This window comes from Micropterus salmoides, unplaced genomic scaffold (assembly GCF_014851395.1).
Source record: "Micropterus salmoides isolate LMB-PRFRI ecotype aquatic unplaced genomic scaffold, ASM1485139v1 Ms_hic_scaffold_21, whole genome shotgun sequence".
Classification (NCBI taxonomy): domain Eukaryota; kingdom Metazoa; phylum Chordata; class Actinopteri; order Centrarchiformes; family Centrarchidae; genus Micropterus; species Micropterus salmoides.
The window spans coordinates 20497774-20517764 of record NW_024041262.1 but is presented as its reverse complement, the minus strand read 5'-3'; the positions used below and the strand labels follow the sequence as shown (position 1 = coordinate 20517764).

Here is a 19991-nt window from a genome sequence, read left to right as displayed (position 1 = left end):
TACCTGCTTCTCCCACAAACACCTCCTGTGGCGGGCTGGTTGGCCCCTCTCCCACAGTGTTGTATACACTCATGCGTATCTCATAGCGCTTGTGTTTACTGAGCTCTGCAGTAGAAGTAAACAACCAGGGGTATAAAGTTAGGCATTATATTTAACATCAAATAGTGACTTGCACTTTTCAAGTTTAATGTCCATTTGCTCCCAATTTGAAACACCCACCATCCCACATCTCTGCGCCTACCTCCAGGAGCCTAAAACTATTGGTAAAACAGCATAGTGCAATAATGATATGATCCCTCACTTGTGTCTCTCCCACCCACACAACAGTGCTATGGGGAATTGAACACTGATTTTCTGCTGTAAATAATTACAGCGCTACAGGAGAAATATGTGTCCATCTGCTTTTGTAGTGCTTATCCAAATAAGTGGACATGTGCAAACCAAGGAGTATGTTGGACTATGCAAGCTTGTGTACTCAGTGTCCAAGGATTTCTGTAGACGGAGGGCTTCCATCAGCCTCACTGAGACTGTTTGTTGAATATAAGTAGCCAAATGTTGTGTTAATTTGCTTGACACTCTGCTTTTTTATCACTATTCAAGGCAGCAGGCTACTTCAGACCTATGGTGAGATCCAACAATAAGATAGCTTCTTTTAAACCTCATTTGTTTGGAGACTGAATCACTGAGTAAAAGGTGTTTTTGTGAGACAGAGACATAACTAAACTTACTGTCCAACTCGTACTGGGTCAGGGTTGAATCACTTAGATTTCGGATACTGTAGGGGGCTGCGGTGGAGAGGTAGAAAGAAGAAGTGATAAAAAAAGGTACAATGAGAGGGAGGTAGCGGAGAGTCAACAGTATCAGTGTCCAATGTCTACTTTTTCTGTTGTTAAAAAGGCTATCACTGTTGGCATAAAACCCCCACACAATTACAGTAATCATAGCTCTTACTGACTGATACAACGAGAGTGAAATTATGGGCTAAGTTACACGGAGAAGATGAAACAGAGCGGCACCTGAGTAAACCTAATAATAGCTTGCAGCTGATAGCTACTGATCACAAGATGAAATGTTTTGCTGTGAAGTGTCAAGACCAGTGTGGAGATCTTGAGAATAGAACACGCCTGCGTGAAAGGTTATCTCTCATGGAAATAACTACAACAACTACAACAAATGCAACATACCAACAGTTTTTCTAAATGAAAATGTTACACTACAAAATGTATTTGTGTAAGGAACCAACAGTGTAGGTGGTAGAATACAACAATTTGTCATGTTAGCTGCAGTAATTCCTCACCATTTGCCTCGGCCCAGGAGGATGCACTGTTGATGGCATGAACAGAGTAACTGCGGAGACGGTCATACATCAGCTCGCGATATCGAATCCGAAAGCCCAATAAAATTCCATTGATCTTCTCCTCAGAGGGGGGCTATAAGATGGGGGAGTGGGAAAAGATGGGGAATTAAGGTTTAATGTGACAGACCTGAAGCCCACAGATAGCTGAGAATAGTGCACGTGATCATCGTAATTTTCACTAGTTTCTTCACTGTAAAACCTCCACTTCATAACCCTGTTTTTTTGTCTCTAACTTACCATCATTGACGAGACTTACAGTAAATGAAACACAAAAAATCTCCACTCAGACTGAGCTCATCCAAAGGTGAGTCACACGGAGAAATCCCCCATGACTGAACATGAGAGAGCAGGGCCAGAGGGTAGCAGCACAGAGAGAAAACAAGTACCTCTGTCTACTTATAAACTCTACAAGTCTTCTCCATAAAAGTGAAATTGTGGCTTGGCGCCTCCTGTTTTCCTCTTTATGACCTGTTAATTCAGGTGTGAGTGTGAGAGAGGGTGCTTTTTGTTTGACACACACAGTAGAGGGTGTATGTAAAAATGTGTAGCAGCCAGTCTTTAAGTATAAGCATACTCTATGAACTGTCATGGTCTCTCATTAGAGGCCACTTTCTCAGACTTTCATGGATTTTGCAAACAATGAAAACATAAAACAAAAACAGTTTTACTGTTTCCTCTTACCTGCCATCGGATCAGCACTGATGTTGTTGTGTGCGGCGTGACAGAGAGAATTGTGGGTGCTTCGTCTGGCGCTGAGGCAATAAAAGCGAGATTAATGAGCTAAATTGAGCTGAAAATGTGCACAATTCAAGATGACAAATCTATCCATGTGCAGTGGCATTCATGGAGCATAAACACACAATAGCTAACACAGAAAAGCCATTGACAGATGAAATCAGTTTGAAATATTTGTAGACAAAACATTTCTTTAGTTGGTTAGAGCACCACTGGGCAAACACCAAGGTTTTAGTACTGCCCTCTTGTCTCATGGTAACCGCAGATGGTGCACTCATGACATCACCTGCTGCCTTTGCCTGTAGTTTCTGCATTACAACAATAGGCTCATTTATGCAGACATTACACTCTTTTCATAGTTATTATAAATTTTGGGAAATAAGATTTATTCACTGTTGTGTGCAGGACTATTTCTTGGGCGCAATGACTTCCTGAAGTCTTGTCAACACTGTGAAGTTGCCAGGAAAACCCAATGGAAACACAAAATGTTGTTTTTTACACTTTGACAGATTAATCAAATTACATATATGTGAGCTTTAGATGTGCTGGTAGGCAGATTTTGTTAGTTTCAGAGAGACAAATTAGCTGTTACCTCCTTTTCCCAATCTTTTTGCTTAGCTAAGCTAACCGGCTGCCATCTGTAGCTTTGTGTTTACCATACAGACAGAGTGGTATCGATCTTCTAATCTAACTCTCAGCAAGAAAGTGAATAAGCATATTTCCAAAAATGACAAACCATTCCTCTAAGATCAAGCCAATTCTCTAATCAACTATTTACACTCTGAATAAGGATGTTTTCACATCATGCCACTCTTACCATCCTGTAGAGTCGTGATCGCTTCACTTTCCTCGCTGTACTCGCTGTCCCCTATGTCATTGGTGGCTTTTACTCTGAACTGGTAGGATGTGAAGGGCTTCAGCCTTTGGGATGGAAGCACAGGGAAGCCTATCAATCTTGAAAATAAACGACTGCACTGGATCTTAAACCTTTAAAGCAACTAAAGGAGAAATGTAGTCTCACTGTGGGCACTACAAGTTTTTCAGGGAAACTACGAGGCACAAATTTCAACCAAACCAAGCTTAAAGCTGACAGCGGCATTTACTGAATTTCTTTGTTGTAACACAGAGGATGAAATGTTCTAAATAAAAATCCACCCCCGAAAAGTAGAACATAGTCTCTACCTAGATACTACGTAGGAGGTGGCCTCGTGGTTGACAGAGGCAGAGTGGACTGTCCAGTTGCTCTCAGGAAGCTCTCTGAGCTGCACCGTGTAGTAACGCACAGGGGACAGGCCGTCGCTGCCCGGCTCCCACGACAGTAAAACATGGCGGGCCTGAACTTCTTTCTGAGGAACCATGGGACGGCTGGTGGGCTGGGGACGAGCTGGAAGAATGGACACACAGACAGAAGGTGTAGATAAGGAAAGAGGTAACAGATAGTTTAGGTGAGTGGGATCAAAGGATTGAGGGAATGGGTGGGAAATGGATGATGGGAGGAGGAATACATGGAAGAATGGAGATCTTATAAATGGTTTTGGGAAAGAAAAACACTTTTTGCTTGCTCACATTTGCATGTGCTACGCTGCAAAGAAAAAAAAGAAAAAAGTGAGATTCTAATGAATGAAAAGTAGCACAGAAATGAAAGTTGCAGAATAAACAATATGCAACATGCCTTGAGGGAAGCAGATGGACTGATTTGATCTCAGGACTGCATCAGAGCGCTTCTGATAAACACCCACAGGGCACAAACACTCCTTTAGAAAACACATCTGCTAACTGGACTGTTAACTGGAAATGAACTGAGTCCAAAAGAAGGCTTACCACAGCTCTCTACAAGTTGTGTCATTACTCAGATCGTACAGTTGTGTCTTCTCTCAGAATGATGCTTACCACTGTAACTGTGTTTGCAGTATACCACTTCACTTTCCAAAACACCATTCAAGACAACAATTTTTTTTTTCCATGGGCATTCAAATTATTGCTGCCAGACATCCATCACTCTAATATTTTATTATTATAATACACCACACATTTAATTAATTATGGTTACCTCTTTTCTCCGTTGTGACCACCAGTGCTTCAGCAGCCTCGCCCCAGCCCTTCCTCGTCTGCGCTGTGATGCGGAACACATAGACGGACTCTGGCTTGAGGCTGGTCACTGTGTACTGACGAGCGCTGGGGCTCAGCACGTCCACTGTGGCTGTGTTGCTATTGGTGGAGTTGAGGTGGTATGTGATCTGGTAGGCTGGAGAGACAGGGAGACAAACCAATCTTATTGGAGGTATCATAAGGAGCTCAATGGCACATTCAATCTAGGCTGAAAAATGTATTTTAGGTATTTGAAGCATTTGTTGTTTGTGTTAGTTTTCCTAACAAGGAAAAGCAAACTGTGCAACAAGCAGCTTTGTCTCTTCTGAAATTATTCCATTAGCATCTGCTCCTGCATGCTACTGTGTGGGTCTGACATACCGAACAGTTTAAAATAAATTATCTGACAGATGTATAATGAATCAAACGCTCACAAGGAAATCTCCAATTAGGTTACAAGAGAATCCAACTCCCTTTACAGCAATGCTGGAAAATAACAAGATTTTATATTGTTAAGGAAAAACATTATTTTTAGAGTCATCAGGAACTGCACATGTGGGCCAGATGCTACAATAAATCATTAAAGAAGTCGATTCGTGCTGTATTTTGTAGTTTCCAGGTCATTTACTAGTGCTACTGCAAAATATACAAACATTTCCAGACTAAGATGACGAAGATATAAGAAATAAAACAACATTTTCCCATAAAAGCAGAAGAACAGAAAAGGATGTTACTAACCAAGTATAATGCCATTGGGCTGTGAGGGGGACTGCCAAATCAGCCGGACTGAGGTGGTTCGCACTTCAGGAAATAGGATACCCACAGGAGGTCCTGGCACTGCAGGAAAGCAACAGACATAATAAATAATGCTTTGACAACTCTGAGTTACTCACAATTCCAAAATTCCAATTTGGTGACCCCCTCCAAAAAAATCACATAAAACTAAAGATATATCCCCAACTTGCCTTTTCACCATTTAAGGGGAAGAAAATGAAGGTGAAGAACATACTGTAAATTTCTCCAAAAAGCACAAAGGTCACCAACATAAAACAAAAATCTACTTTCCATAAAGCCATGACTTATTAATGCTCTTGGACTGGAAAAATAAAAAATAGGTTTAAATCTTTCATAGGAGTCATTAGGAGAAAATTATTGCTATAGCCCCACTATCAAGTGACGATATTATACCGCTTTTTAACTGTAATACTCAATGTACCATCATCCAAAGTCCTCTCCAGGATGGGTGGAGAACTGGGCCGCCCATCTCCAATCCGCGTGAAAGCCAGAACCTGGATCTCATACAGCACATATTTCCCCAGACCAGTCAGCTGGACACTGTGCGTGGCGTTCCCCTCCACTGTCCAGAAGTGAACTGCGCTGTCAAAGTCCTTCTCTTTGTACACCACCTGATCCAGTGAGGAGACCGGAGAAACTTAGAATTTGTGGAAAATTGAATTTGTAAATTTAAGTAGAAGAAATGGCCTCACATACTGTCACCCTGCTGCTTTGTGTGCTGCCTAAAAATAAATGACATTTCTAAAAACTAATTAGAAGTGTTTGACTTCTCTGTAAATAAATAGGAAATAATTGTAAAAAATAAAAAGCAAAAACAAACCTTGTAGCCCAGAATGAGACCATTTCTGTCTGGCTCAGGAACTTCAAACCAGCGCACCAAGATACTGCTAGAGGTGGTAGCGAAGGCAGACACGTTGGTGGGTCCACAGGAGGGGACTGGAGAACAAAGAGGCGAAAACATCATGCATGAATACTCCATTGTTTGCCATATTGTCAAAAATTAAGTCATGTCATGTTATGTCAGGCTCCCTGTGTATATATGTATTTATTTGTTTGCACATGGGCTCTGATATCCTGGTATACACTCCAGGCCCGCTGAACAAAATAAGACCCAGGAATAGGTCTTTTCTATTCCTTGGCACTCATCCCTGGACATAATGCGCTGATTCCTAAGAATTTGCTGGAGTGAGTGGAAAAAGAGAGCACAGGAATGCCACATTCGAGTCCATGTGTTCTCAATTTCCTCAGACTTCCTTCACTCCTTCCATTCCTTATTATCCAATGTCTGGTGGGCAGTGTGAAAGCAGGAGGGAAAAGTGTTTTTGCTTAAATAGTGGTGGGCTGCTAAAAAGACTATGAAACAGTCTCCTCACACATACATTTAATATATGACAGTGTAAAAGTGTTTGTTACTTCTAATATCAATAATAATGTAGATATTGCAAAAAAAATTTGTATTAGAAGAGTAATCAGGGTGCTTTCATTATTCAAAAAATCAATTAAAATAGGGTTAGTGTAAAGGAATGTGTGTGTTGTGGTGCGCTTTTTTTAGGTGTAGAACAAACACCTACGTTGTTTTTCTAGTACTGCTGTGCAGTTTGCTATTACTCTAGGATAATTGATCATCTGATTTTGCACCAGAAAACCAGTGGTTTTCACTGAAGATGACAGATATCGTGCTAACCCACCAGACTCCCTTGTCCTGCCTCTGACTGGCTGGCTCCAGGGCCCCATCCCGATGCCATTGACAGCCTGGACCCTGACCTCGTACTCTGTCCACTCTTCCAGGTCCTCGATAGTAAACTCTCTTTCCAAACGGTCAGAAATGACGTGGATCAGCCCCCGACCCTGTGAGCCTGCACGGGAGTACTGGACCCTGTAGCCCACCTGCTCTGCGTTCCCGTTATATTCCCATTCAGGCAAAGGCTGGTATGAACATTGAGAAGAGGGATGGAGAGAAAAAGTGGGTCAAAACAAGCCAGGCTCCTTAGATTGAGGACGTTCTTCTTATTGTGTAACATCATGATTACACAATGTGATGGCTAACTCAACGGCAGTATGCACATGGGCAGCAGATTCCTACTTACCATCCATCGTAACCAGAGGCTGGTTTCGCTAGCAGTGCGCAGGGTGACATTGGCGGGGGCCATGTCAGGAGGAGCTGGCAGGGTCTGGATCTTCCTGGAGGGCTGGCTGGCAGGACTGACGCCCACTATGTTCACCTGACGCATACGGAACCTAGTGTTTGGAGTTAAAACATTATCATGATACTTCTGCAAAAGGATGGTTTCATTTGAAATGAAATCACAGCTCAGAACCTGGCAACTTGAAATGAACTCGCAGCATCCTTACAGTACGTGCAGTGTGCATCCTCTTACATGAGGCTTACTGCATTTGAACTGCAGCATGAATATGACTGGAGGGCTTATTTGTGTTACAGCCTGAATATGCAAAAAAACTAAATTCTGATCTAACGTGAGCTCTAATCGACACTGATGTTGGAATGATGAGAACTATAGCTGTTGTTGGTCTAGGAATTGGTTCAGTGAAATATTCATTAGCTCATTGCAAAAATAATTTTAAAACCACACTTGTATGTTTATCAGAGGAATAGAGAATAAGACATAGCTCCAGTGATGTGCTGAAATTAGGGGGAAAATGAATCTCATGCTCCCTTTCCTTATTATCTATCATTACATAGTACTGGATAAAATCATGAGGAGGGTCATCCCTAATTAGACAGTTCTATTACGACAGTAATGCACCATGCTACATATGCATGTACTGCAACATTACAGTGACAGCAGATCAAAATTTTATGTTCTGCTAAAGGACAATGTATGCTGAGCTAGATGTGTACTTCTCTGTGTTCATTGCTGTTATCCTTTGTGTACATTTGTACATGTAACTTTGTAACAGATTAAATTTATTTTATTTGTAGGGTGCCTGGCTGGGAGTTTTGATTAAAATTTCACACCTAGGCTCATCTGGGCCAATTTATTCAATTAAATGTTTTTTGTTAACCAAAACACACAGTAGGCTACCTGTAGAAGGTGTACGGGTTGAGACCTGGCACCTCTAAGGAACGAGCCTCAGGTTCGTTGGACACCTGGTGAACCGTCACCCAGTCCTCATTTTCTCCTACCACACCCACCTGGGACCAAGACAATAGAGAGCATGAAATATACAGTAGACACCACAATGAGCACCGGTGCAAGCAAGCGCTATCAGCCTCTCTATATAAAGAAGTAAATCTGTATTCAATCTTGAAATCACATTTGTGTCAATATCATGACACAGTCCAATAAAAGAAAGATTACTCCAAAGGCAATGACACATGACTGAGGAAATTGGAACTTCAGCTCTGGATTAAATCTGGTTCACCTGGGCCTCCACCTGCCAACGGGAAATGGAAGTTTTGCCATCATAGCCAGGTTTGAACTGCAGGGTAACAGAGCGTGGGCCGATGTTGGAAATTGCCATGTTGGTAGGAGGGCCAGGAAGCTCTATGAAGAAGCAGAGAGGAGAAGAGCCAAAGTTGGACAAAGAGAGAGAGAGGCCAAAAATGACTGAGGTAACTGACACTACTGTTGATGCCTCTCATACAGGGTGGTTTTGATTTGTAGACTTTGCCAGGGGTCAATTTATCTACCACGGCACCCTCTTGTGGACGTACAGATACTGCACACAGTTGAATTTCTCAGCGATCTCACTTAACGCTTTTTCTCCCCCTTGTGCTCCCAATTTCAGCTAAGACAGCAAAAGCAGATTAGATGTGGAAAAGATGCTTACACACGGTACACAGGCGGAGACAATGCCATGAATGTCAATTACACTGCAGTTATCTGGAGATACGATTCTGATATCCTACTGTCTACACATGAGCTGAGTAAACAATAAGAATGGATTATTCCCTGGAAATCCTAGAGGGGAAACAAATCTGAAAATTGTGAATTCTAAGAACAGCGGGAGGGAAATTTTGTGTATATGAATATCAATGTTTGTTTGTTTGTGTATAGGTATGTCTTTGTGTTTCAGTGTGTCTCAATGTCAGTGTGTAGGTATGACAATGTGATTGTGCATGAAATAATTTATAGTTTACATAAATCCCAGTTGAAGATATTAACGTCAAGCAGTGGAATATTGGAGTGTGGACAGTGTGATGTTGAAAAGATATAATCATTCCCATGGGAACTCTAAGCAATTTCTCCAAGATTGCTTAAATGCGGGTGTATTCAACCCTAATGAAATGCAGATTATATGTGCTGTAGTAAAATTACCACCTCTTAATCATTTGCATGTCTGATTATTGAGGTGGCTTTTAGATAGCTGTTACGGTACAGTTGCAGGCACATGGGTGTTCTCTTTACACATATACAATGAGGGTAATCACCATTCTGGGGAATATAACTGCGGCTCTGAAGCCTGCTCTCAATATAACAGCCTGTCATTTCACAGGTTTCACAGACGTACAGGCTCTGAATGTTGCTCTAGTAATTGATGTGGGCATTGTGTTTCTATTACACAATTTTGCAAAAATGAAATCATTAAACACTGTAATTGTCCTTAATGCTCTCGTGGGAGCTATTATTTTGCGGATGTGTTGCAGATACGTGTATTGGCATTTCTCTTTTTTTTTTGCTGAGATGACTGGGGTCCAATTTCATTGTGTCTGGGGCCAGACAACACAGAGTGTGTTCACCAAGTTTAATGTGAAACAGTTAATATGCAAGAAGGGAAGGTTCAATAAAGGTTCCCAGCTATAGGAAAATGAACCCTTATACCTGCATTACAAACTGGAGAAGTGGAGTTTGAAAGAAGGCATTTAGGAGGCAGGGGTTTTTAATGAAAGATGCCATTGATTTGCATTATGGGAAACGTAGGATCCAGTGTTTTTGACGCTTCACCCATACTAGGAATTATGTCTCAATTGCCCTGATTTTGATAATTCTTCTCTCACAAGTCCCCCAGCTTAATGGCAGTACAATACTAAATTTCTGAAGCACCTCTTTCAGTGGGAAATAATGAATGGATTATCCAGACAGAGTAACTGGGATATTGAATCTGAAAAAGATCTCCAGATTGTTGTTTTTTTCAAATTCAAGGTTTTAGTGCTGTGCGAGCACCACAAATGAATCCTCAATCAAATGAGATATTGTGGTGGAGGCAGATATCTGAGAGCCAGACATCTCATAACCTGGGAAAATAACTGTGTGGCTTGATATCACAAGGGTTTAGGGGTATTTTTGTAATTTGGGTGTACTCACCTTTAAGTATCTGTACTGATATTTTGGTTACTGACCTGGCGGGACACCGGAGGAGATGGTAGAGGAGGACAGCTGGCCCTGGCCCTTGGAGGTCATTCCTGCCACTTCAATAGTGTAGGTGGTGAGAGCAGTGAGTCCAGTGACCCTGTACTCTAAGGTGACATTTGGCAGGTAGTGGGTGACTCTAGTGTTTGTTCGGTTGTACTCCTCCCATGAAATTCGGTAACCTGAAGAGCAGCAGAGATGGGTTGACAGCAACAGACAGATAATGCTCTCAAGGAAAGTTTGACAGCGGTTTTACTACAGTAGCGACTCTCATCTAGCATGCTACTGGGCAAGCTAACAGAAATATTAAATTAACTTCATCAAAAATTGAATATAGCAAATTAAATCAGCTTGTGATTATACCTCCCTGCACACACGCATCATCCACCCACTCTCATCCACCCAATCACACACACACACACACACTTACCCTCTCAAAGTTAATGCAATTTGCTCCTTGGCCAGCAGCTCTTTTCATGTGATTGCATAAGGCATTAGGCAGCAATTCTTGCCAAATCAATAATTTCACATGGCATGCCAGTGTTTGTCTCCTGGGAGTGTGCATCACATTAAAATGTTTTGGGAAAACACTTAACTTAAAACACAATATGCTTCTAAATCCAAAGCTTTGTAAACACTTGAATATTAATGCCACTGGTGGGCATTTGTTATTTACTCAAAGTTTGTACAGGATTAAGTAAGGGCATTATGTAAACTGGAACAGAAGTAACAGTTGCTCACTTGAAAGTTATTTAATTAGGACATTTTCTGTGTATATCCCTTAAAAAAATGAGAAGAAATCTTTATTTTAAAGGTTGATTTACTATTTATTCAAAACGGGTTACAGTGTAATTTGTGACTCTCAGCACAAATAGTTGTTTATACATAAAGAAATGCTTGTTGACTTACTGTATTATACAAACCCAAACTGCAAACATATTGTTTTAAAAAGAGAGTAGTGCAGAGCCTTATGAGAAGCATTTCTGCTTTCTTCTTCTTTTTAGTGACAGATTTTATTTGCAGAGCTTGGGTGAGGAGACAATGTTCTTTGTTTGCAATGTAATGTTTTATGTAAGACGTTATATTATTTTCTGACAAGAGCTGTCTCATTGCTGCAATGGTGTGCTATAGGTTCATGGGACCTATGCAGTAGTATGTCAATGACATACAAATAATCAGATAAAATAAACAAACAATGATGTAGCTGTCCTAAGTGTACCCAACTTAAGAGCTACATGTGCTGCATTCACTAAATAAGGAAAAAGTAGTTATTAAAAAGTGACAATATCTTCCAGTCTCAGTACCACTTTAGTGCCACCTCCTGTGATTGGCCTCTTTCAGTTGATCTCTGACAAATAGTCCTTTGGACAAACTGCTATTTGCTGCCTTTCTTGCCTTACTACAAGTATAATTTAGGAGCGAAGTGACTGTACCTGTGAGAACTCCATTCTTCTCGCTGGGTTCACTCCAGCTGACTTTGAGTGAGGTGTCCAGGATCTCAGTGAAACTCAGGTGACCCACAGCACCGGGGGCTGGAAAGGGACAAATAAGAATAATGAGCAAGGCCACTGGGCAAATGAGACACTATGCATATAGTATAAATTAATTGCTGATCTGCTGGAACACTGGACATAGCCACTAACGGGTGACAGCATTTGCAGTCTAAATCAGCAAAACAAGGTAACTGTTGAAGAAACTGACTGATGACAAGTTGGGGAAAATTAATTAAGAGGTTTTAAAGCTTAACCAATAATCTCTAAGGGAACTAAGTCCCAATTATGATGATCCTTGCTGGATGCAGAATATACTCAGTCATTAGCACTCTACAACTTCGTTCTGCATGAATAATAGATTTTGCCCAGAGGATGTGTTACTGTGAGACGCTCGTGCCCTCTTGCCACCACAGGAGAGATAACACTGCGGAAGAAAAGTCCCTTACTGTCCTCATGTGTCCTTAATGCTTTGGGCGGGCTGCGGGGGCCGTCTCCGGGCGTTGTGAAACACAGCACAGAGGTGCGATACTCTGTGAACTTCTTCAGACCTGTCACATATCCCACATGGACACTGTCCTGGAAGTTCGGTCGCACTGTTACCATAGTAACTTCTTCGTCTTTGCCAGGCTCCCAGGCCAGCAGCTAAAACAGAAAAACAAAAATTGAGAGTGATGAAAAGTACTCAGGCAGACGAAAATAAAGCAGCTAACCACTTTTTGTATAATAATCCTCACACATTTATTCTTACAAAACTAACAGTAGGGTTTCTGTCTGGTAGTCCCAAGCCACTCTGAGCAGTGATTTGACATCATAGCTTTGCCAGATATATTTAGAAAGATGCCCCGAAGAAGTTTTGACTTGGGTGGGGGTGCCTGAATAGCTCCACTAATATAGAGGAAGAGATAGTTAAGGCTCAAAAGAGGCATAATAGCATCCCATCATGCATGTTGACTGCAGACCATATAGCACCTACAAATTGGACTTGGATCGACCAATTAGGTACTTATGTAATGAGTCCCAATGGCAAGACTACTGGGTTTGTTTCCAATTACCAGAGTGAAGGAGCTTCCAGGGAAGTAAAGAGTTGGCAAGAGGATGTCAGAGGGATAGATGCTTGAATGTCTGCCTTCACTGTCTCTTTCTCCCTCTGTCTTTGTCCATCTTTCCCTGAACGTCTTCCTTTGGCTCACTTTCTATCACCTTTCACTCTCTCCAGCTCCCTTTTGTTTCTCTTTGTCGCATAAGTCTCTCCCCTAGAGAGACAAATCTGGTATTTCAAATTTAGATTGGGTTTGTACAGTAACCCCTCAACCCAGCTGAGTAAGGCCTGTGGAGTGCTATTCAACAGACAGACAAAAAGGAAGGGGAAAAAAGCCAATGGCATAATTAAGCCTATTAAAAAATAAATAAAAACTGCCATATGTTTGTGGCTTTACAATTCCCTGTTGGCTACATTTGTTTCAATGAAGTATACACAAGAGAAAGAGAGATGGACTATATAAGAGAGCCCATGACAAAATAATGAAGTCATTTATCAGTGCGTGCACACAGCTTCACAATGAAACATACAAAAAACCGTCGCAAAGATAAAGAGAATGACCTCTGACTGACAAATGGGTGAATAAAGTCCACCATTCCCGATGGAACCCAATATATGTTGCCCTTTGGCTGTTCCCTCCCTATTGCTACACAGGACTTGTGATACTACAGATGCAGCTCTGACAGTTCTGTCAATGGAGATGGCTTGTGTTGAAGGCACTGCGGCAGCTACTGACCCTGTAACCCTGGTTGATGCCGTTGATGAACTGAGGGTTAGGGGCTAGCCACGTAAAACGGAGAGTTGTCGAGTTGACCGCCTCGGCCTGCACGTTGCCGGGGGCGATGGTGGGGACTGGGAGAGATGAGGAGAGGAAGAAAAAGGGAGACAGAGGGGAAGAAAGGGAAGAAAAAAAGGACAAGTGGAAAGACAAAAAACAAAGGTGTGAGAGCATGTTTCTGTTGACTGCTGGAAGTCTTCCTGCATCTATTTTGATGTCAGTATTGATCGCTGCTGCACAGGTCAGGGCAGATACTGCCATCACTCTCTTTCTGATGACACTTACACCTAATACCAGGCCTCTCTGCGGGTTTATGTGTGACTGTTTGAGCTGCTTATGAATTTCAGGGGATGTCACACCTTGCGGTCCTTACAAACAAGAGTTAATACTAACGCAGTTGAACATGAGTCAGCACTAGCTTTTCATCTACTGATGATTTAAGTTAGAGATAAAAATAAACTTTATGCTAACTAGAATAATTTTTGTTAATGTATAATAACACTGCACTTGCAGGATGTTGCATTCCAGCTTTATTACTCATGAATAATCATCATACTTAAAAGAGCAGCTTGCTCAAAATCATCACATATAAATGCAGACTCATTGAAAATGACACATTCAATAATTAAGAAAGAAAATATTCAGCATATCAGCTTTGGTCTTGAATCAATAACATTGATCATTTGAGTGCTCACCTCCCTGCAGAGTCCACTCAGTGACTTTATGGCTGAAAGTGCCCAAACCCGCCCCATTGTAGGCGGCCACCTCAATCTCATAGTTTGTCCAGATAATGAGGTCCTCCAGTAGCAGGTTGGTCACATCTGGACTGGAAATGTTCTTCATCTGGTAGTCCACAGGCAGCCCAGTCAGACGGTACCTGATATGCACATACATGGACTTTGAATTCTGCACTTTGCCATGAATCAAAACCATTAGAAACCTCTGTTTGCTGTATTGTTTGCCCCCTAAATTTGATATTGTAGATGGTTCACTGCCTTGAAGGCTTGCAGTACACTATGATCCCTGCTAGAGGGAGATAAAGCACCAGCAAACAAGAAATTAAAAACCAGTGACAGCACTGACTGCTGTCTGGAAAACACCTGCTGTTTCATTTGGATGTAATGAATAAAAAGTCTGACAGAAAACCAAACTAATTACATGTTTACAGAATTTACAGTAAGTTTTGCATATTGCTGACTCAGCCTATATTACTTGCTAAAGTTTTTCAAAGTCAAACCAGTCATTCAATTTTAGTGTTCTCTCAAACTAAATAACAATTGTAATGCAGTGTTAACTGACACTGATTCGTGAAACATGACGTCGCGTGACTTAATTCCAGCAGTTTACCAAAGGACGGGAAATTAAGTTTAAAAAGTACTAAATGGATCAAGAACATTTTGGAAGGTATTTTAGTATGTGACAGTGTACATAAGAGGGTTGTATTTTCTTTCACAATGTCTTTTATAGTTCCAACATTTGTTCAAACAGAAAGTGCAGTTCCAAATGTCACAAATAAAAAATGAAATCAATCAACTAAAAATAACACAGCGATGGAAAGCGAATGAGCACAGCCTTTCCTACTGTATCTTCCTTCCAACATTTAGATCTTTACATTCCTGTATTACAAGAGCTGTTTTGAGTCTAACATGACACGAGGGTGAACCTCATGCTGAACTGACTGTATGCTTGTAAGTTCCAAATTTTAAAATGAAAAGTCAGTGGAGGGGTATGAACAGGGAACTTACCGGACGGTGTAGCCCCTAAGGATGCCATTCTGGTGGCTTTCCGGTGGAGGCTGCCACTGGATCATGATGGACTGGTTGGTCCGGCCGCTAGCAATGACGTTTTGAGGAGGGGCACTGGGGGGCTCCTCTGGGAGAGAGACACTGCAGTACCAACACGCACAATGACACATGCACACATGCAGAGATATGAAGAGAAAGGACAGTGAGGAACAGGATTTTATTGAAGCACTTACTACAAACCTTCTTTTTCTCTCTCTTCTTTGTCTCTTAACTGTATTTCCGCTTGCGTTTGTTAAAAACCCAAACCATTCCTTGTGTGCTTTTGCTCCCCAAATTAAGCACAGTGCCCACCCTTAATATCACATCTGACAAATGTGAAGCCTGGGCTATTCAGCCCCTTCTTTTGTGTTTGTGAATGTTTGTTTACATATGATTGCGCATGTTTGTGTGTATCCGCTTTGGAAGGCTTACACATGTAGTGACTTTGACTGAAGGGATCAGTCAAACTTGTTGTGGAAATGTACTGTATTTCATGAGCACAACATACTATTTACGAACTGCCACAAAGTTCTGCAGGTGATTCTCGTTTTTAGACATTTCTAAGATTTCTCACTACTTTTGCTAATTAAATGGTGTGCTAATAAATCATCCTACCATATGGGATTGTTTTGATGGATTTTAAACCAAAAGAATGGATATAAAGCTTAAAAACAATCCATAATTATATTGGAAAAATATAGCTTCCTACAAAGGAAAGTTTACTATATTACTGTATTATGTATAACCTGTATAAAAAGGATATTAAGCTGTTTTAGTGTTGATGTGGAGTGGTAGGAATATATATATAATCTGGCTTTAGCTCACCGGTCTGTCTCCTTGCTGAACTGCCCCTTCCCAACATCATTAACAGCACAGAGGCGGAACTGATAGGAGCGCGCCGGGATCAAGCCATTGACTGTCACTGCTGTGGACTCTGGCTCAATATTGGCCAGCAGGATGGCCCAGGGAGCATCTATAACAAAGAAAAACAAGGTTTACATCTTGTTTTACAGGTACACACATTTCACTCATTGCTATGTTAACCATTCAGCTTAACATCCATATAATTTGACATTTTTTGTATAAAAGACAGCTAACATTTCTAGCAATTTCATTACTATTCAGAAGGGGTTTTGCTTTCTTGCCTGCAAGCATTTTATTATGGCAGATGAAATTCATTAAATAAAAAAGTCATATGGACATATGTCTACAGTCTGTCTGCTTAAGTTGAACATGTTTCTTACATGCAGAGCTTTAAAGTGATAAGCTGTAGTGTAGTTTACCCATCGAACTTGAGATTAAAGGCGAAGATGGACATTCATAATTAGCCTTATTGATCATGCTTTTAAATTCCTTTTCAAGTTCTTTGCTGTATTTGCTTTGCACTTAAGCTCTTTGGGGGAAAAAACAACAACATTGACATCATAGAAGGCCTCGAAGTAAAAAATCTAAACAAGCAACATTTACCGTTTTTTTCACTCAGTGCTGCAATGTTGTCCCAAGAGCCAAGTTCCCTCTCCCCAAAACCCAACTCATTATAAATAATTTATAGATGTTAAAGTTGTGTTAACTGACACAAAGGCACACAAAGTAGAGGAGGATGCTATGGATGGATGAATGACTGGAAAAGACTGGCTATTATGTGACTTACTATTCTCAGAAACCTCCAGGATGTAGCGTATGAGGGGACTGTTGCCATCAAAAGGCTTGGCCCAGGCAAGGTCAATGGCTCTTTTCTCAGATGTGCTCAGCACCGCTGTAGGGTTCTCTGGGGCATGGGGCAGCTGCCTGCAGGGAACATCAGGACAACTTCGATAAATAAAATAATCTCTCCTATCACAGCAAATCCTCATGGACAGAGAGTTACCGAGCATTTCGGTCTCTGAACATTTCTCGTGCAAATCTGAAGCAAAGCTGAATGTTTCATAACAGAGAGATCAGTTAGACAGGTGATGAAATGTGGCAAGAAAAGACAGCAAAGATGGTTCCTTGTCAAGATGGACACACAGGCAAACAAGACAAGATCGATATCACCAGAGGGAGGAAATAGATTGAAAGGCATAAGGAGACAGATAGGAAGAAAATGCACAGACAAAGACATGAATAAATGAGGCCAAAGCTGGGGATCATTAATTCATTCAGCCATAAATTCAGATAAGCACAGACAGATTGGTAGATAAAGCTTATTGCAATGAACCGATACAGATAGTCAGTCAAACGAGACTGCCGATAGGGGGACAAAGAAAGACACAAACAGTCAGTCCATCAGTTTGGCAAACAGAAATGTAGATGTCTGTTTCATTTTGAATTTACCCTTGCCGCAGTGATACACTGTGTGCCAAAGAACAACACTAGCAGGCAAAGTTTTGGAGAAAGAGACAATACAAAAGTGTTTGTGTGACTACGAGTGTGTCTGTGTTTGTAGTCTCACAGATAGGGAATGGAGGGGTGGTCCCCTGGGGCTTGAAGTGTGTCGGGTGAGAATGAGGACAGGGGAGGTGAGGAAGAGAAAGTGTCATTTAAGTGAAAATGAGTCAGAGGCGTTAATAGGAACAGGCAGATTGGCAGGGAAAGGTTAGCGAAGGTAAGCGTGCACGTGTCTGGCTCTGGCATGCGTCTGAGTGTGTACATGTATGTGCGTGTCTGTGTGTACACGCCATGCTTCAAAGAACACGTTCCTTACAGGTTCTTTGCACTGCAGAATACTTGAAGAAAAGGAATGTGAGAGAAAAAGAAGAAAATAGAAAGCCAGGCCCATGATGAAGACAGAGGTGCTTACCTGACACGGAGGTGTGCACTGCGGGAGTCATTACCACCAACGGACGTGACTCTGCATGTGTACGTGCCTATGTCACCTGACCAGGTTTGCGAGATGTGGAGGGTGCCATCTGCATCAAGTCGCATGCGGGCGATGGACTGGACGTTAATCACAGAGCCCTCTTTTTCCCAGACATGCCTGGAACACAAAGCCATCATGTCAATTAACATGTCTTATTAACATGTTAATTATTACTATTAGTCACTATCCAGAATTATTCACCATCTTCGCTTTAGAGATTTGGGAAATATGTAGTCAGGCAACAATAATGTCAAACAGGGCAAGGAGTGCAAGCCCATTACAATTTTCTATAAAACTTAAATTACACCTGAAACATCTCAAACACTTGTCTTTGAGTTCTAACAAAGGGAAACACAGAAAGTAGTCCTAGGGAGTTGAGCCAGAGTCTACAATTCCCAAATCTAAAATGTTATCATGACAAAATTAATCATAACATTTTCAGAATTAGGCAAAACAGCAAGAATAAATATATGCAAAATGTGCTTTTTGTTCACTCTGAAGGTACCTTTAACCTTATTAATTATTAATCAAGGCACGGAATCACGATTAACTCCAATATATTGTTTGCAGTCACATGATTCAGATGACGCTTAAAATCCAGAATGAAACAAGAAGTAAACGCCAGAATAGACAGGATGGTGGGAAGCCTGTGGTAATTATTGTTTACTCACTGTGTCGTCCCTGTCAACATGTGTGTGAAATCTGGAATCTCTCAATTCATTCTTAAACAATGGCTAAAAATCTATTTTGAGGTAACCAGGACCTTTTACCTTCGAGTCAAAAGTGTCACCTATTCAGTGTCGAACCAACTGTGAATTATGGTCACAAAAAATGGTGTTGAAAAATGGCCACAACACTGTTTTTCCAGGACATTATGATGTCACTGTGAAATTTACCTTTGACCTCTTGGGTAAAAATGTTGTCACCGCATTACTGCATCAACTCTTGAGTTATGGCAAAAAAAACATGTGTTATTGAGGTCACAATGTCCTTGACCACCAAATTCATCCTTGTGTCTTTGTGCCAAATTGGAAGAAATTCCCTCAAGGCGTTCGTGAGATAGTGTGTTCCCGAGACATACAAGTACAGGCAACCCAGCATTAGCTGTGGCCAGAGACATTATGTTTGTTTTGTTTTTTAACAAAAACTGCTTCTCATGTATAACATCTCAAGTGGAGAATGACCAGCAGCTGGGTGTCTCTGTGCTTCTAAATGTATAGCTGCTGTTCGATAATGCTGACAGTGTCAATGGCACTCATACTGTACGTTGAAGCACATTCTCAAATCAGCATTTCTGTCCATCAAAAATGTTTCAACCAGATTTCCCAAACCTGACTAACATCATTTAATTTACATCTGCTGCAATGTGAACTATGACGCACACATCTTTAGATGGTAGGTTAACTCTTTTTGACAGTAAAGCAATGAGTAAACGGATGTTTTGGTTGTCTTTTATTCCACCACAATCCGAGAAGAATATGTTATTAGTGAGTTATTTCATCTTTCTCCCCTCTGTCTCTTCAAACTCGCCATCAGAGCCTCCCTGCATGCATATCATTGCTGCTGACAGCTACATATCAAACACTCATCAAAACCGCACAGCTCAAACGTAGCTTCAGATGTAGCGTTCTCTTCTGAATAGAAAGGGACAGAATGGTCTAATGATCGCTACTGATGTCAGATACAAGCTTGGAGTTCAGTAAAACATCTGTTTTGTGTTGCACTGGTTTGGACAACAACTTTCGTGTGATTATATACCTGCACATCGGTG

The 19991-nt window shown here is 41.3% G+C and overlaps 1 protein-coding gene across 4 annotated transcripts in view; it reads right to left on the bottom strand.

Moving 5' to 3' along the window:
* sdk2b (sidekick cell adhesion molecule 2b) overlaps positions 1 to 19991 on the bottom strand; it is a 272687-nt gene that overhangs the window by 18810 nt on the left and 233886 nt on the right. For all 4 annotated transcript variants that reach the window (XM_038735898.1, XM_038735900.1, XM_038735899.1 and 1 more), the window contains exons 13-35: positions 18161 to 18337; positions 17033 to 17169; positions 16207 to 16354; positions 15343 to 15483; positions 14293 to 14474; positions 13556 to 13671; positions 12227 to 12422; positions 11721 to 11819; positions 10278 to 10469; positions 8360 to 8481; positions 8020 to 8129; positions 7063 to 7213; positions 6664 to 6901; positions 5796 to 5911; positions 5397 to 5586; positions 4919 to 5017; positions 4143 to 4337; positions 3275 to 3476; positions 2910 to 3013; positions 2039 to 2109; positions 1298 to 1430; positions 729 to 785; positions 4 to 105 (exon numbers count right to left, since the gene is read on the bottom strand). In XM_038735898.1, coding sequence (XP_038591826.1) covers positions 4 to 105; positions 729 to 785; positions 1298 to 1430; positions 2039 to 2109; positions 2910 to 3013; positions 3275 to 3476; positions 4143 to 4337; positions 4919 to 5017; positions 5397 to 5586; positions 5796 to 5911; positions 6664 to 6901; positions 7063 to 7213; positions 8020 to 8129; positions 8360 to 8481; positions 10278 to 10469; positions 11721 to 11819; positions 12227 to 12422; positions 13556 to 13671; positions 14293 to 14474; positions 15343 to 15483; positions 16207 to 16354; positions 17033 to 17169; positions 18161 to 18337 — 3278 coding nt within the window. The remainder of the gene's footprint in view (positions 1 to 3; positions 106 to 728; positions 786 to 1297; positions 1431 to 2038; positions 2110 to 2909; positions 3014 to 3274; positions 3477 to 4142; positions 4338 to 4918; positions 5018 to 5396; positions 5587 to 5795; positions 5912 to 6663; positions 6902 to 7062; positions 7214 to 8019; positions 8130 to 8359; positions 8482 to 10277; positions 10470 to 11720; positions 11820 to 12226; positions 12423 to 13555; positions 13672 to 14292; positions 14475 to 15342; positions 15484 to 16206; positions 16355 to 17032; positions 17170 to 18160; positions 18338 to 19991) is intronic.